Genomic DNA, 16,548 nt, shown 5'->3' with positions numbered 1-16,548 from the left:
GTTTATTTCTTACGCGTTTCCACACGTGCTTACGCTCTTTGAACCGCAGCTCGGGGTGGACAGAAAAAGCACACTATTGATTGGTGAATTGTTCCTTACTAAAGACATTAGATCGGTTGCGTGGCACGGCCGTTCCAACATAATATGTGCCCACCGACTGGTGTATGTACCATCCGCTTTGGTTTTCAGTGGATATAAACCCTTCTCTCAAGGGGCGCAGATGAAGATCCTACCCCAGGCAAGACAGGAGCTGATTATTTCTCGGCTACAGTTTTTTGACTTAGGCACCATCCTCAGCCCATCCTGTGTCTCGGTTCCACGGCCATACGTGATACAGCAGAGCTGAGCTCAATAATCCATTGTCGTCGACTCTAGCAGTTTGTGAATCCATGGAACTCACAGATCAACTGCTTTGCTCTGACTGACAGTGGTGATGTGGTGAACAAGTTCCGGGTGGTTCAGAACAACTGCAGATCATGTCTGTAAAGTGAAACTTCATCTAACCTATGGTGTTTGTTGAGGTAGTAGAGGTTAAATTGGCGTTCCCGTCGAGTGTGTCCAAGATCGCCGCGTTTGGGTTGCTGCTATCGGAGACATTAACAGACCAGATTAATCTACAAACGGGCGGTAGGTAGCCGCCCCTGGGTAGACTTGAGGGGTCGCATGGCTTCAGCTTCCTCCCAGCGCAAGAAGGAAGCCTTATTAGGAGAGTTGACAGCCCGGGATGGCTTTTATATCTGTTTATTTCTTACGCGTTTCCACACGTGCTTACGCTCTTTGAACCGCAGCTCGGGGTGGACAGAAAAAGCACACTATTGATTGGTGAATTGTTCCTTACTAAAGACATTAGATCGGTTGCGTGGCACGGCCGTTCCAACATAATATGTGCCCACCGACTGGTGTATGTACCATCAGCTTTGATTTTCAGTGGATATAAACCCTTCTCTCAAGGGGCGCAGATGAAGATCCTACCCCAGGCAAGACAGGAGCTGATTATTTCTCGGCTACAGTTTTTTGACTTAGGCACCATCCTCAGTCCATCCTGTGTCTCGGTTCCACGGCCATACGTGGGGAATATTCAATGCACCATGTTGACAGGATTCGTAACAAGATGTTGTTGTGGCCCAGAAGAGCAAACTTCATCCAATGCGTACACACGTCTACAATTATGAAGAAGGCTTCTCGTAATGGAACCGTCTGCCTTTGTCTATGAATCAGTATATAGGTAGCAATGCAATCAGCAGATTCAGGGGAGCAAGTTTATTATTTTTCCTACAACATGCTAATAAATTTTAAAACCGGTTGTTGATGGTGGGATATCTGTCATGCATGAAGAAAACTCTAACGTGAAGTCGATGGGAAGTGCTTAGCAGTCTAACTTGTAGATACCTTTGTTTGTTTTATCTTTGCCGAACGCGGATTGCAGATTTTTGAATAGAAGATCGTGAGGGTTACTCGAAACGTCTTTTCCATTGGCTTTAAAGTGTGATTACTGACATGTTGCATATTATTCACGTTCATATACATCTGTCAGTAGGTTCGTTCAGTAGTACCAATAAAAATTGTTTATCAGGAATATTTCTTGTGGCTTTTGCCATCTGTTGGGTTCCAGTCGTTAGGTTGTGTTCCTTGTGAAATATACTGGTTGTTAATGGTGACTGGCTGGTACATTTCGGGAAGTTCGTGCAATGGTGCACTCTTCCTGAAATTCAGGCGTCTATTATATTGCGCTGGAATGTTTTGTGTTCTTAACTTTTGAATGGTTTCTATACATAGATTCCCATCTTTGCCTTGGTGCCAGATTACGTGAACTGTATCTTGTGACCCCAATGCTGTTATTTCCGCTTTAGTCTCGTCCCGTATTCGCTTCACTCGATACATGTCGGTCTGTTTCTAACGCTCCATTACTCGTTTAATTATTCAGTAACACAGGATACATCATCTTTTTGATTGGATCCTGATAAATCCGGTGTTATCATATCATATGGAACAAGCTTTCGCTACTTTTAAAAAAAATCTGATTCTAGGACTATTTAGACAGCCAATTAGCTGTTTGATGCAAGTCACGTGCCTTTGGGGAAGTGTGGAATGGAGAATGAGAAATGGCTTTGTATTGTAGGACACTTTATGTGATTTTGATAATTAACCGGGAAGCTTCAATTTGAAACCCAGAAATATGCAAACCGTTGCTAAGATTTGTCTGTAAACCGAGGGTTGTTTAGCAAGACACCTAGGATAGCGAGAAACGTTAGACTATGAGCTCACACAGGGATAACTCTTGTCCTGTTTCACATCAACTACGCCTTCATTTGAACTTTGGAAGTTAGATTTACACCGCCCATCAGTCCTACTGCTGCATTTATGTCATCTTTGCTCCATTATTTGCGTCGATCGTCTTCCTCCCTCTCTTCAACATCACCGTTGCCATCACCAAGAACGGCAACACACTGGTAATACACACTGACGCTTAACCGTCGTAACTGTTATTCTACCCGTCCACAGTTAAATGAGTTCTACCCCAAAAGTAACACTCATTCGCTTCATCGAAGGTTATCTACAAAGCAGGAAGTATTCCCTATTCAACATCACCGTTGCCATCACCACGGAAGGCAACACACTGGTAGTACACACTGACGCTTAGCCCTCATATCTGTTATTTTATCCGTCCACAGTTAAATGAGTCCTACCCCAAAAATGGCACTGTCATTCGCTTTATCGAAGGTTATCTACAAAGCAGGAAGTATCCCCCCTCGCCAACTGTGAAGAAAGGACAGTGGACTGGCAATGGACTGGAACCAATGATTCGATGAGCTATTAAGTCCACTGTGTGGCTTTGAACCTCGCGAAATATAATCTCCAACAGTCCGATTCTTTTACATGACAATAGTATGGCAGCTGACTTTTCAGCATGCAAGCCAAAAACCAAAAAATCTGCACAGGTGCTGCATATTTTATGAAACCCATCAGCGGGGATAACCTCGCAAAATTCGAGGGTGATTCGAACCCGCGACTTACTGATTAGCAGCTGTGGCATTCAGCCACGAGTGATTACGGAATAATTTGATGTATTCTCAGTATGTTACGGCGCTCAACTACGAAAAGCAGGGGTGCATGCTCGAATCTCCCCGGAGTTTTGTGACATGCGTCATGCGGGTGTCATTTGGTAAGAACAAAATACCTTTACAGTTTTTCTCGGCAATTCAACATAAACTGACTGTGCATGTGAGGCGAAATATCAATTTAAACTCTGAAATTTCTTCACTACTAAAAATCCACATTAAAACAGTTAAAGTCGAGGCTGCTTCCGTAACTCATGGGTCAATCACTGATACTTTTAGTGGCCCATACTTTTTTCTCAGTGCTAAAAATGGTATAAACATTCCAAACTTTTCCACATCAATCTTTGTCACAAAGCCTTGGGTTGAACAAACCTGCTTAAGGTGATTCGATGGCTGTTGGGGAACTCGACACACCTGCATTCTCAAATTGTCCACAGTGACGCCTATCGGGTACGGTAGTCCCATAGAGGTGAGCGCGCCCTAACAGACTAACGACAACTGTCCGTCAGTTCGTCAACAGCACCACCAAAAAAGTGGAAACTGTGTACATGAATTTCAAACTTGAGATCGAATTAGACCAAAATTCATGGCCTCCATCAGAGCTCTGGCCAGTTTGCTGGAGCATTTGCTGTAGGTGAATAAATATAAACATGTGTATTCGAGAAATACAATCATTTGCAAATCAATTTGGTTTTCACGGGAGACTCAATTCAACCTCTCGGTTACGATATTCTACAACTGAAAGTGCTCCACACAGGCCACCTCATGATTTAGTTAGCACGATGTTCGAGATATCGCGCTATATTTTCATAAAGGAAACTACTCACAAGGTGAGCTGTCGAAGAGTTTTCAGCAACCTTGTGAGTAGGTTTTTTTTCCATAAACATGCGTACTTCATATGAAACCTGAAAATCTTAACACGCCCTCCTCTAAAAAAGCAAACCGTCCTTATTTCACACAGCAACTAAGTTTGACAAGGTAGTTTCCCCATTGCCTTAACGGTTTTACTTATTTTTGGTAGAGGATAGTGTACACTTTCCTAAGCGTAACTAGTATTTTCGACTAAGTAAAACTTGTCATCCTGGAAACATCGTCCAAAAGGATAAACGAAATTCTTTCTACTTCGGTTGTTTCTAGAACTGAAAGAGCACTCATCCCTTGTGTAGTCCTCATTTGCGTACATGCCGGATTACTTAATGAAATTAACATATAATCGAAAGACCAAAAGAATGTTGCTCTTCTCAAAGTGTATCCGAATGAACTGGACAAAGAAACGTCGGCCAAACGATAGAGAACATAAATTCGGAATAAAGTATTCCGAAAGCTATTTTGCTCACTTCAGTGCGACGTCTCTGAAATCGATGGTTGATGAACGATAATGTGCTTGATTGTGATTGTGTGTCGGACGTCTCTGAGATCGATGGTTGATGAACGATAATGTGCTTGATCAGGCATCGGCATCAGCCTGACACTTTATTGATTCCTGATCTGTTGACATAGGATTCAAATTGTTGCTTGAACCGTAGACCATCATAACTGATAAACATTTGTGTGCTGGTCATAGACCAAATACGGTTGTAGTAGTGACACCTCAGTTTCACACTCAAGCGGCATGCGTAAAATTGTTTTCCTGACGAGGGTAGCTAACCACTTTTTCCACAAGTGAGACAAACTACAAGTCAGTCGTGCTAATCACTCTTGATTGGCTGATTGTATAGATTTGGAATTTGATCACGGATTTGAAGTTGCCAATTTGAACTTGCCAAAGCAGCCTGAAAGTCAAAACGTTCGTTGCGTCTGGCACAACAGTTGATCAGTTTTCTGTTCTGTTCTTTCCTTGGAGAGAATCACAGTTTGACAGTACTGTGACCTCAGGCTTCTTAAAGAGAGGAGAAAACTTTGGTTTAAGTCAATAGACGAAATGGCTGCAAGCTGAATCGGTCGAGGCACCACGCATGGTGGTCTTTGGTTGGTACCCTTCAGATGAAGCCACTTTGAAGCCAGGTCAGTAGGAGCCAACAAGAGGTCATATCTTCCATGACGATGAATTTTCAACAAATATATATAAGAGGTCAAAAAAGGCAACACAAAAAGTCGAAATGAATAGAATTACGGTCATTAGGTAGGGAAACAACGTACGGGATCTCATCATGCAATGGGTCGTGAATAATAGTCCTGAAGCTTGGCGAAAAACACCCACTGGGAATTTAATTTGGTTATAACGGAACCGAATTTCGTCTTTTGATACTCTTCAAATAAACTGCAGGAAAAATGTATTGATCTTTCAGTCAGCAAGATATTCGATATATCGCATGACGGAACATGTCACTCACAGGGTTGCTGAGAAAGCGATGACATTGCACAACTGATATAGTCCTTCTTGGGGTTCCTCAGATGGGCGCACTCGAGACAGAAGATTCATTTAGGATTTATTTAAGTGTCCTGTCAACATCAAATTAATTCGCAATCGAGCTCACTTCAAGAATTAAGTACGGCTGGAAATCAAGTGGAACATAGGATCAACGGAAACTCGGAGCTTACACCTCCCTGATGAGCTTCAGGAAGGGAAAACCGATCGTGGGGACTTTGCGAATAGTAATTTTATTCCAGTCTTGATTTTTTATCTGAGGCTCAGTCAGCTCAGAAAAAATATCAAGATGTAGGAACTGACTTTTGTCAGGTAAGGTTTTAGTTGAAAATTGCGGCATTCTGTGAGGTGCTGCGTGGGAAAAGGGGTAGAAAAGAAAGTGAGGAAAAATCTATGAAACTTAAAAGTCAGTTCGAAGGAGATATCACCTGTTCCTTCATTCCTGTACTGGAAGACTAAACGTTGCATGTTCCGAGCATGTTCGAAAAGAATAAGAGGAAAGGTATCATTTTCAATAGCACTTTCTTTGCTTTTTTCTACTGTTGACTTGCTTGCGTTACAACCCTTTTTTGTTTACTATTACTCCTTACGTGCACTTGTGTTTGCTTGTGTTTGTAAGCTGCCATACACACAGATGCACCTGCACGCTCAATTGAATACACAAACCAGCACGATCATTCTGGCACTCCACTCAGTCTGACTATCTCCCACGTTCGCGCTGCGCGGTAAATCGACGTTGCTTTGTAGACCTGTGTTACAGACGACGCTCAGTATTCGCACAATGGAACTGAATTTTCGAAACCTACGACGTATCCCTGATGGACTAAAGCAAACAGACAATGGGGTTCAGAGTACCAGTCCAAGCTTTTGAACCCCATCTTGGCATCTCAGCGATGCTAGGAAAGTATTCCACCAGATTTTTCTGATTCAGTGGACAGTGGAATTTGGTGATTTACAAAGATATGAATGTAGATTGGAATGGACTGTAGTTTGAGCACATGGGCAACGAAATGCAACATTTCGGCGCAAAAGGTTTTATTCCACCCACAAAGGTTTTGGGCAGCCCTCTTGTACACCCCCTGATTGATCTTGACCTAACTTTGTAGCCCCGACTTCCGGTTTCGATTTCGGTTTAATACACGTGTGTTGTTGCCACGTTCTGGTGTTCTTTCCTGTGTCACCCGACCTGTACGAATGTGTGCCGTCTGTGCCATGTGGATTCCTTAATACCAACCTCTATATCTGCACATTTCAGAACTGACGTGTGCCATCAATACATCCTCTCGAACGTCGAATACTGCTGACTTCCTGACGTCCCACGCTACAGTGGGCTCCGTCACAGACACACTGTTGTGGAGTGCGTAAAATAAACCCTATGGTGGCAGTCCTGTCTCTAAGCTAATCGGTTTTTCTGTAGATTGGCGGGTATAAACCAGGTATGCAGGCGAACTCTATTGTATTGTGTATCGAAAGTGGACGGTGGATATTCTTTGTGTTTTACATTATGGTTACTTACTCCTCCCAAATGACACTTTGATCTTAGGTCTTCAATGGTTCAATGAAAGACAGTTTGAATATGCTTACGTCAATCAGCATGACATCTGAGTACATTACCAACCTGGATCTGGGGATGAGCAAACTACTGACCGTAATGTAATGAGTAGAATTTTGAGGGAATTCATAACACACGGGAGCTTCCATATGTCTCGGTGCGTTCGAGGTAAGCAACATAGGGATAAAACTGTCGAACAAATTAGTGAATGGGCCTTAAATTCGGGTGCCAGAAGAAGGTTTACCGTGAATCAAATCATGCTCATTCTTGCAACAAATCAAATAGGATAGGAGCAAAAAGCCTTCTTGAAGGGATCGTTTTTCGCTCGAATTCCCCTCTGAGAAGAGCCAGTCAACACGTATTCACATGGTGTGAACTTTCTGACTGAAGGATGAAGGACTCTCTATCCTGTCTAAGTGAGGGTTGGTAACTTCTGGTCGCACAGCTTAGCCTGAGTGACGCTAGTGAAACTCGTGGTTCGATTCACGAGACGCGCCCTGTTGATGATTCTCAACAAGGAGATCACGACTGTTCAGTGTTGCCAAGTTTTGCGGCATGGCCAAACTTCACTTACAGAAATGAATCTCAGTTAAAATTACAATTTTTTTAAACTAGAGAACAGTGCCTCGTGCTGCAGTTGAACACGACGATTGCCATTACTTGTGCTTGGGGCTTGTTTGGCTTTGTGGAAGGCGTCAAGTTAGAGTTTGTTGTAATAATTAACAAAATCCACGTCTTCGAGAAATACACTCATTAACAAATCAACTTGGTTTTCACGAGAGACTCAACTTAATCCCTCGTTTATAATGTTGTACAACTGAATGTGCTGCACCCAGGTCGCCTCATGTTTCAGTTGGTACGATACTCGACATATCGCTGTATATTTTCATAAAGAAAACTACTCACATGGTTGCTGAAGACTCTTCGACAGTCCACGACCGGTTTCGCCCTTCCAGTTTGGGCTCATCAGGTAGGCGCACTGAGCAGTTTACTTCATGAAAATATACTGCAATATCTCGAATATCGTGCCAACTAAAATGTGAGGTGGCCTCTGTGAAGCACATTCACTTGAGAATTAGCATAAACGAGAGATTCATTTGAGTCTCTCGTGAAAACCAAATTGATTTTCCAATCAGTGTATTTCTCGAAAACAGTGCAGTTTGGGTTCAAGTAAAATACAAGGTTGATGGAAACTCGGGGACTGCGCCTACCTGGTGAGCCCGAAGTGGAAGGGCGAAACCGGTCGTGAGCTATCGAAGAGTTCCCAGCAACCTTGTGAGTAGTTTACTTCATGAAGAAAATTCATTACACGACTGACCGATTTGTTGCATTGATTATTTTAACTTATCTCGTTTCAGTGTTTTTACCCACAACGCTGTGTGGATTTTGACCGTATTCTGATCCCAATGCTGTAAAGTTTAATTGTGAACCAGTTCCTTTCCTGCTAAATCCGTCAGTAGGGAGTGTGTAGCTAGGTGTTTTGCTGAGATCTACCAATTCGACCGTGCAAGAGATGTTCATGTTACCCCATCCTGTTGCCCCGTCCGGTATCTTCGTCAGTTCCACCAGTATGTTAAATGATTTTTACCGATATGTTTTCTATTTCCGTAAAATGGATACCTAAGGAATTTCGTCTGGAGATCACTCATGAAACCAAGTATGACTAATACGGCGATACAAGGTAGGGGCAAACGAGACACCCTCCTGTAGATCAAGAACATCGGCAAGGCTCCTACGACAACACAGCACGACGATCGCCTGCAAACCTGCGAACACCTTGTGGAGGACACCACCGAAATCAAAAGGAAAACTGGATTCAACGATGCATAGCAAGGTTATATACGGAATCCAGAGCAACGATTTTGGCAAGCGATACATAGGACAAACTGGGAGGAAGCTCTCAGCTCGCTAATAATTGACGCGACCAATTTTCCTTCATCAGGAACAACACGAGTTCGTTCGCATACAGCTAAAGCAAGAACGAAGAAAGAACGTGAATTTTTCGGAAGCATGTTACTTCAACTAATAATCTATCAGCAAACTGATCCCACGAGGAGCAGGGGAAAGCCAGAACTCTATAGCAGTAAGCAGAACAGGAATTCCTTGAAGAAGCTAAAAATGACCAATTCAAAAGAAAATATCGATTTTATTTGAGGAGGCACAAAAACAAAAGTACCAAATTAACTGTCAGACACAGGAATATCAGCCGTTACAATTGAGAAAATAGGGCGGTACAACCAACCAATTAATCTCAAAAAAACCAGACCGCTAAGAAATGCGAACTGAGAAGGGGCCATTCAGATCAAAGGAAGAAATTACCAAAACAGGGGCCAGTGGGTTAATAAATAAACTCAAAGAAACGCTGATCACAATGCAACAAAGATCACAAACGAATCAACAAGTTCACGAAGACGCTACCTGCGAATCGGCCAGTCACATTAAGACATTGCAGACAGTCTTCAAGTGTTCTGTAAACACAAGTGGGCAAAGAGAAAGTAGCCATAAAACTAGGCACTGCTGAAACGTCAATTGCCCGGCCCGGCGAATAGATCGACAGCCACCTGATCAACACCCACCGTTCGGCTGACAAGGTTTTCAAATAAATAATGTATTTAGTTGCACTGATGTAGCTTTCGCAAACCTGGTGTTGCTTAAGAAAACCGAATCCTCGAGGCAATGAAATGATTCTGTAAACTCTACATCCAGAAACCGATCCTCAATCATGCTGGGAATGTCTATTCTTTGGCCCTGAGTTATTATTGAACGGCGATCTATGTTTTAGAATACTGCCTGCACGTGCGTCAAATTTTCTGCCCGCCTCGGTTTGGAAGGGTTGTTTAAACATGTTTACCATCAGCGAAAATTCTGAAAAGATATGTTCCTACTAAGTGTGCAGCCATTCTTCTCTTTTGTGACACGCTGACTCGACAAAAAATGTTGCGAGTTCACATAACCACTTTGCATTCGGCTTCGGATTCAAACGTCCCCACAGTTGCGGGGGACAAAGCTGAGTCAGGCGAGCTCGTTTGTCCGATTTAGGCTTCAATAAAATGTTCCGTATCATGACGCTGTAAAGTTTCTTCTTTATTTGGACGATGCAAGGGTTCCTCTGAAATGTTGTGTTCGTCAAGCAACTTTTACTTGGTATCTTGGCCGTTCTCCAGCATGGTGACTGTGCATTTGCGTTCCACACCAAATGAATGTCACTCATTGACCAAAGCCTAAAGGTTAAAACAATCGAACGTCACTTTTGATTGATTGCTGTGTCGGTCTATTCACTATGCACAATCCTATCTGTATGTGTTCAAAAATGTAGTCTATCAAACGCCTTTACCTTGTTTTCACGTGTTTCACTAGGAGAACGCCGGCGGGCCGACTTAGCATATTCATTTCGCTCAAGCCTATAAACAGTGCGGCACCTGGGGTGGTCCAGTAATATAGTCGTGGCACAAACAATTTGTTTAACTAGAGTTGACCACAACTGACTAGCACGGGTAACGCCGATTGGCCTTCTAATGCTAAGCATAAAAGCCGTGAATATATATACATGCACCTCCAACACGACGAACTGAAGCCGAAATTCCAAGTCAAGTATGCTCGTTCGAAACTTATTGGCCAAACTCAATTCGTCGGTGAGTGTATCTCTCATGGTGCATTCTTCTTGTTTCTTCTAAATTCTTCATTCTCTGGATCATTTGAGCAGACCTAAGGATGATCACACCATGATCTGGTCTCAGGCTCAGTGTACCTGCCCTTTACCAGAGGCTAAACTTAGTTCCGCGCGAAGGCATCTGTTGTTGACCATTGTTGCTACCTCAGAGCTGGGTGAGTAAAAAACCTGTCGATACTTTTGGAATGACTGGCAGATAGTCTAAGAGCAAACTTTTTATCCGATTGAGGAATTTGAAGTTTCCTTTGTCAAGTTATTACATTCATAACATTAGTGTCGTAAAACGGAACACAACGTATTCACTCTTCTACAGTGGGTTTATGCCGTAAGTGGATGGGCTTGTATTGCCTTTTCTTTAGCCGTCAGATTTCATTCGCCATTTTAAAAACCTTCACCGCCTTATAGAAAAAAACCTCCATCGGAGGGGCGAAGAAATTTAAATGCGCAATTTTATACCCTGGAAGTGATTCAACACTCCAATCCAATATGGAAACCTTTTTTGGTTGACTTTATTCTATCCTCAAGAAGAACCTCAGTGGAAATGCTTTCCATCATTGCTCACTGGTTACAAGTCGACCATTGCTTAAAACCGATCTACGTCGCCATTGATTCCACCTGCTTCAATCGCGACGCCAAAAATGTCTAAATTCAGTTAACCTGATTTAACTGTAACAGTAGTCTGGTCAGTTGTGGGTGCGAGTTTCAGAGTAACCCAGTATCCATCTCGTCCTCAGTTCAGCTGTACCAAGACTCGAAGTTTAACAGAACACCCTTTTACGTTTACATTACTGAAAGAACCTGTGTGCAGATTCATCGGATAGGAGGCCAATAGTTCAGTAGCTTGTGGTGTTCGAACTCAGGCCGTCGAGAGAGCAATCTGCCACCTTGTCCACTTGGCCCCCCTTGACATTTGTTCTTCTACTTTTTTATCTTCACTCCCATATTTCCTCCTCTTCAAGTTTTCTTGCAATGATGCGTCTGGTTTACATAGGCTAGTATTTGCACAGTGATGTGACAAGTGCATCCAGTGATAAACTGTTTGGTAAACAATCGGTGGATTTATTGCTGAGCAACGTTTCACTTTTGACGCAAAGGCTTCGTCGGGTCAAGTGAGTAAGTAGGTAAGTTGATTGGGTTTAAAGGCAATCAGGGAAACAATACGTGAGAATTCTTATGACTAACTGACTTCGATAAATACACTTATTTGCAAATCAATTCGGTTTTCACGAGAGACTCAACTGAATCTCTCGTTTATGGTCTTCGGGGACTGCGCCTAACTGACGAGCCTCAAGAAGGACGAAACCGCTCGTGGGCTGTTGAGGAGTTCTCAGCAACCCTTTGGGTTGTGTTTCCTATGAAAATATACTGCGATATCTCGAATGTCGCTCCAACTGAAACATGAGGCTCTGTGTGCAGCACACTCAGCTGTAGAATATCATAAACGAGAGATTCAGTTGAGTCTTTCGTGAAAACCAAATTGATTTGTCAATCAGTGTATTTCTTGAAAACAGTGCAATTTGGGTTCAAGTAGAACATAAGTTTGATGGAAGCTCGGATTGTGCCTACCTGATGGGCCACAAGAAGGGCGAGACCGGCCGTGGGCTGACGAAGAGTTTTCAGCGACCTTGTGAGTAGTTTCCTTTACGAAAAGAGACTAACTGAATTCATTAGAGTTGGCGGCCGGTCTGATGTCCTTGTTCGTTGCTTAGTGGGGATGACTAACTTTGACAATTGATTGGTTAGGGGGTTTGTTTTCACGTTAAACCCGGATTTTGTGGCGTTTGATTTTCTGTCTAGGACACCTAAATGGAATATTCCACAGATTTTGTTGGTCTGCGTGCATTGAGGGATGTCAGGCCCATTGAATTGTGGTTTGGTGGTTGAGTGGATCTTACTCTTCTTGAAACTTGTGCTTTTTAGACACAGATCATTTCGCCGATACTGGCTCATGTCATCACGGCTGACCTAAGACGGCTCTCCACATGCTTACCAGTTCTGCTCCCTCTATTCTCTTCACACCTGTGTATTTGGCGATCCCCACCACATCGGCCACCAGTCGCTGTGATGTGCATCATAAACCCCGTCTCAAAACATTTTTCAGATCTGTCCTGTGCCCAGCGTCTGGCGCGTACCCTATCATTGCCAAGTCTTTGACTGTCACCTGATATTCATCTAAGTAACTCAGCGGTCTGTTAATGCATTTCTTATGCCCACTGATTCCACTGTGCAGTTTCCTGGCTGTCTGACCTATATAGACTTTCGTGCGGTCGTTACATTTTATTTGGTATATACAGTTCCTAGTCCCATCAAGCGGAAGGCTATACTTCAGCTGCACCTACATCTCAGGTTGTGGTGCTCTTCGGTCGAGCTCCTCTGTGCACGGTGCTCTTGCTCTTCTGAATACTGTGAAAACTATACTGGCATATGCTGCTTTTGGATGTGCTGACAAGTAATTTCAGACGGCACCACTATCTGTTGATTTTTGGTAAACAGTGGTTTTTAATTTCTGGGGATAATGAAGCCAAAAAATCAATACTTCTGAACCCCAGAAATCAAGTCAAACGTTATTCAATAGTCTAGTTAATTGACATTTCTAGATGTCGTGTTTGGTTTATCTAGCTGTGGAGTAATTCAGAAAACCTACGGACGATGAATAATCAGAAAGTCATTTTTAGTTAGTTATTGATTACCCCGTAGGATCGGATATTCCATGAGTTTGGAGGTTTTTCAGATACTTAAACTAAGGTAAGTCGAGGTCTTGGACATTCAACGACGCCTCTACCTTGAAACAGTAATTCTTGCAATAACACGTTGTTTCTCACGGCAATTAGTACTTATGTGAATCATCTGTGTAATGTACTTGCGATGTCATCTCGAGTGTGTAACACTAATCAAATATTGGAACAAATTATTTTGTTACGGAGTAGTCTCGCACTACACCTCGAATGCATGCGGTCCAAATGCTGTCCGCATAACTTGCTGAGAAGTGTTCATTTATTTTCCCTCTGTTCAATTCCTGGAGTAATGATTGATGGTAAACTGGAAACACCGTATACCGCCAATCAGCCAGGTTTTTTGTCTACATGGAATCTTTACATCTAAAAAAATAGTCGGTCCGCACCGAAAAGAAAATCTGTACAATGGACCTACCCTGCTAGCACTGCGTCACATTTCCCCACATATAATGCAGGTAGGTTTAGGTCGCCGTGGAAGATTAGGGTGGGTTGAATTAACCGAAGTGTCTTCAGGAGATTGGTTGCTTATGAAATGTTTTGTGAAAATCATCGATGTACATGATTCGTGCCTTGGTTATTACAGTTTGCATTCTCTGATGAGAAAAAGCCTCATTAGGAGAACAAAAACCAAACGGAATTCGATCTCCAGTACGCGTCACCTAGCATCAGTGTTCCCTTTGTGGACTGGCTTCAGATCAAGAAATGTTTATTAACATCTGGATGAAATGCTACGGGCGTCCTTTCTTCAAACAAGGTGTGTGGACAGGATCCCGTGCTTTTTAGTGCCAACTTTTGTTCGCCGCATTTACTAATTACGAACAATTCGACGCATATAAATCCAACTTACATTATTGCATGTGATGGCTTTTAAACTTGGCACGATGCCTTATTTCGACACCGCACACTACTCATAAGTTTCTAGAAATTCTTCGACAACCCACAAACTATTTCATCTTTCTTCTGTCTCATTAAGTAGGCGCAGTCCACGAGTTTTCTTCAGTCAACGTCATGTTTCGCTCAAACTCCAAGTTTTCAGGAATTGGGGAAATGCACTTATTTGCAAATTAAGCTGATGAATTTCGTAAACGAGAGAATCAGCTCGAATTCAGTTAACAGCAACTTAGTTTGTAAAATAGGGCAGATACAGCAGGTTCTTCTGTTAAGAGAAGCAGAGAAATGGCCTGAAAGTTTTGTAGCATTTGGGGTGGTTCTGCCGAGGACAAATCCGTGCTTCTTCTGGCACACACAGATTAGGGGACAGTTTGAGTTGCCGTCACGCCATTGGTGCACCAATTGTCCTGAGAAAAACCCTTTACATCCCGTCGAAAGTTGTCGCTGTGCATGTAGAGAAGGGAGCAGAAGTGTACTGGTTCATGGATGTATTATTTTTTCGATTAGACCAATCTCATTCGTACTGGCAGACGACGGAGTTTTTTGTATAGTTGTAGGTGAAATTCAAACCACAGTAATGGTGCTTTGGTTCTGTTTCGAAGGTCATATCTGTGGTGTTGCCAAACTTGCATATTCACACTTCAATGCAAGGGAAATCTTAGCAGAAGTGTACTGGTTCATGGATGTATTATTTTTTCGATTAGACCAATCTCATTCGTACTGGCAGACGACGGAGTTTTTTGTATAGTTGTAGTGTGTGCAGGTGAAATTCAAACCACAGTAATGGTGCTTTGTTTCTGTTTCGTAGGTCATATCCGTGGTGTTGCCAAACTTGCATATTCACACTTCAGTGCAAGGGAAATCTTGTCCCCTGTGTTGTCAAGAAAGTAAAAGTATTCATCCGTTTAAAAAGATCGGTGAATCACCTACAACAAGAAACTAAAATTTTAGTGAATTTCGAAAATCTTTAAGAGTGATGGAGGCGACACAATGGTGTATTTCCAAGTTCTGGATAAGATCATTGACAGCAAGACAAGTTCTTCCAATGAAGATGCGTTCACTGTCTAACAGCATTCGCAATATGGAAGAAGCTGAATATAATCTCCAGACGTAAGTTGAAGGGAAGTACAAATTGAGGACCGGCAGAGCCAGTCATGCTGGTATTGCACAAACTACTGGGATGAGTTTCGAATGCATTCTTTTTGAGCATGGAAGCAACAAGTCGCTTTTATGGGAGTAGGGAAACCAGTGAGACCAAAATTCAAGAAACGATGATACTACTATTGATGTGGATTCCAATTATCTCAAGATAGCTGAATACCACTCAAGAGTCGGCCATGCATAAGCACCACTTAAAAGACAAAAACAAAACAACCAAGTATATGCTGGTTAGAGGAAGCAAAACACAGGTCGTCTGAATACTCTATAGATATCTTTCTGATGCATACACGCAACAGCAAAGAATATATGTCCATATTAATTGAAAGTGTGTACTTATGCTAGACAAAGGGGAAACAATGGACATACATATTTAGCCTCAGTCGATTTCTCCATATAGCCTGGTTAGAGTGATCAGTAGTGACGCTTCAGGTTAGACATTTTTTCCCTCTGTTGGCAAGAAAATAGCCCTGTACGATCATATCAGCCCTGAATGACGTTCGGTATAAGAATTCGGGGTCATGGATGGATAGATGAAATCGTAGATAATGTATCGGTCCCGCTTTAAAAAGCGTAAGAGATCGATAAATAGATAAATGTCTTTGAGGACAAAGATGATCATGTTCGTTCTGGCTGGTTCCTGTGAACCAGATCGGCACCGGTATGAACACAGGAAGAATGATGAGCTTTTGGTGGCCGAAATCAGGGGAAGTAGATGTCGTTTTTTCCGCAATTATTCTCGACTAAGTCTTCATAGAAACCGGACACCTCGCAGAATCGTAACGATCATTGCAAAATACGGTGACCTTTAGGAAAATGCGTACTAACGGAACAGGCCGAGTTTGTACTTTCCTCGAGGGACACAAACTCCGGACCCCAGGCTTGAAACAGCTGTCACATTTAAATAAACTATGATGGAAAGCGTTCTCATGAGTCTCTTAGTAAATGCCGGAAAATAATACGGAATACCTGGAATAAGCCTCCTTACTTTTCATGGAATCACATGCTCTTTATGGGTACTTTCTCCGGAAACAGCAGCGTATTTAGCTGATGGATTGGTGTGTTGACATTTTGTGCATAACTACACCTACTAAATCATGGTGAGGTCAGTGTTG

General features: G+C 42.6%; 1 protein-coding gene across 1 annotated transcript in view; it reads left to right on the top strand.

The window, feature by feature from the left end:
* Nucleotides 1-10,526: 10,526 nt before the first annotated feature.
* T265_04080 (hypothetical protein) overlaps nucleotides 10,527-16,548 on the top strand; it is a gene marked incomplete at both ends in the record, with an annotated part of 38,496 nt that continues 32,474 nt past the window's right edge. Inside the window, one exon of the mRNA XM_009168726.1 lies at nucleotides 10,527-10,607. Within this exon, the coding sequence (XP_009166990.1) occupies nucleotides 10,527-10,607 (81 nt within the window). The remainder of the gene's footprint in view (nucleotides 10,608-16,548) is intronic.

Source organism: Opisthorchis viverrini (assembly GCF_000715545.1).
Source record: "Opisthorchis viverrini unplaced genomic scaffold opera_v5_64, whole genome shotgun sequence".
NCBI lineage: Eukaryota > Metazoa > Platyhelminthes > Trematoda > Opisthorchiida > Opisthorchiidae > Opisthorchis > Opisthorchis viverrini.
Note: the sequence above shows the minus strand (reverse complement) of the source record. Positions and strands in the feature narration are given on the sequence as shown.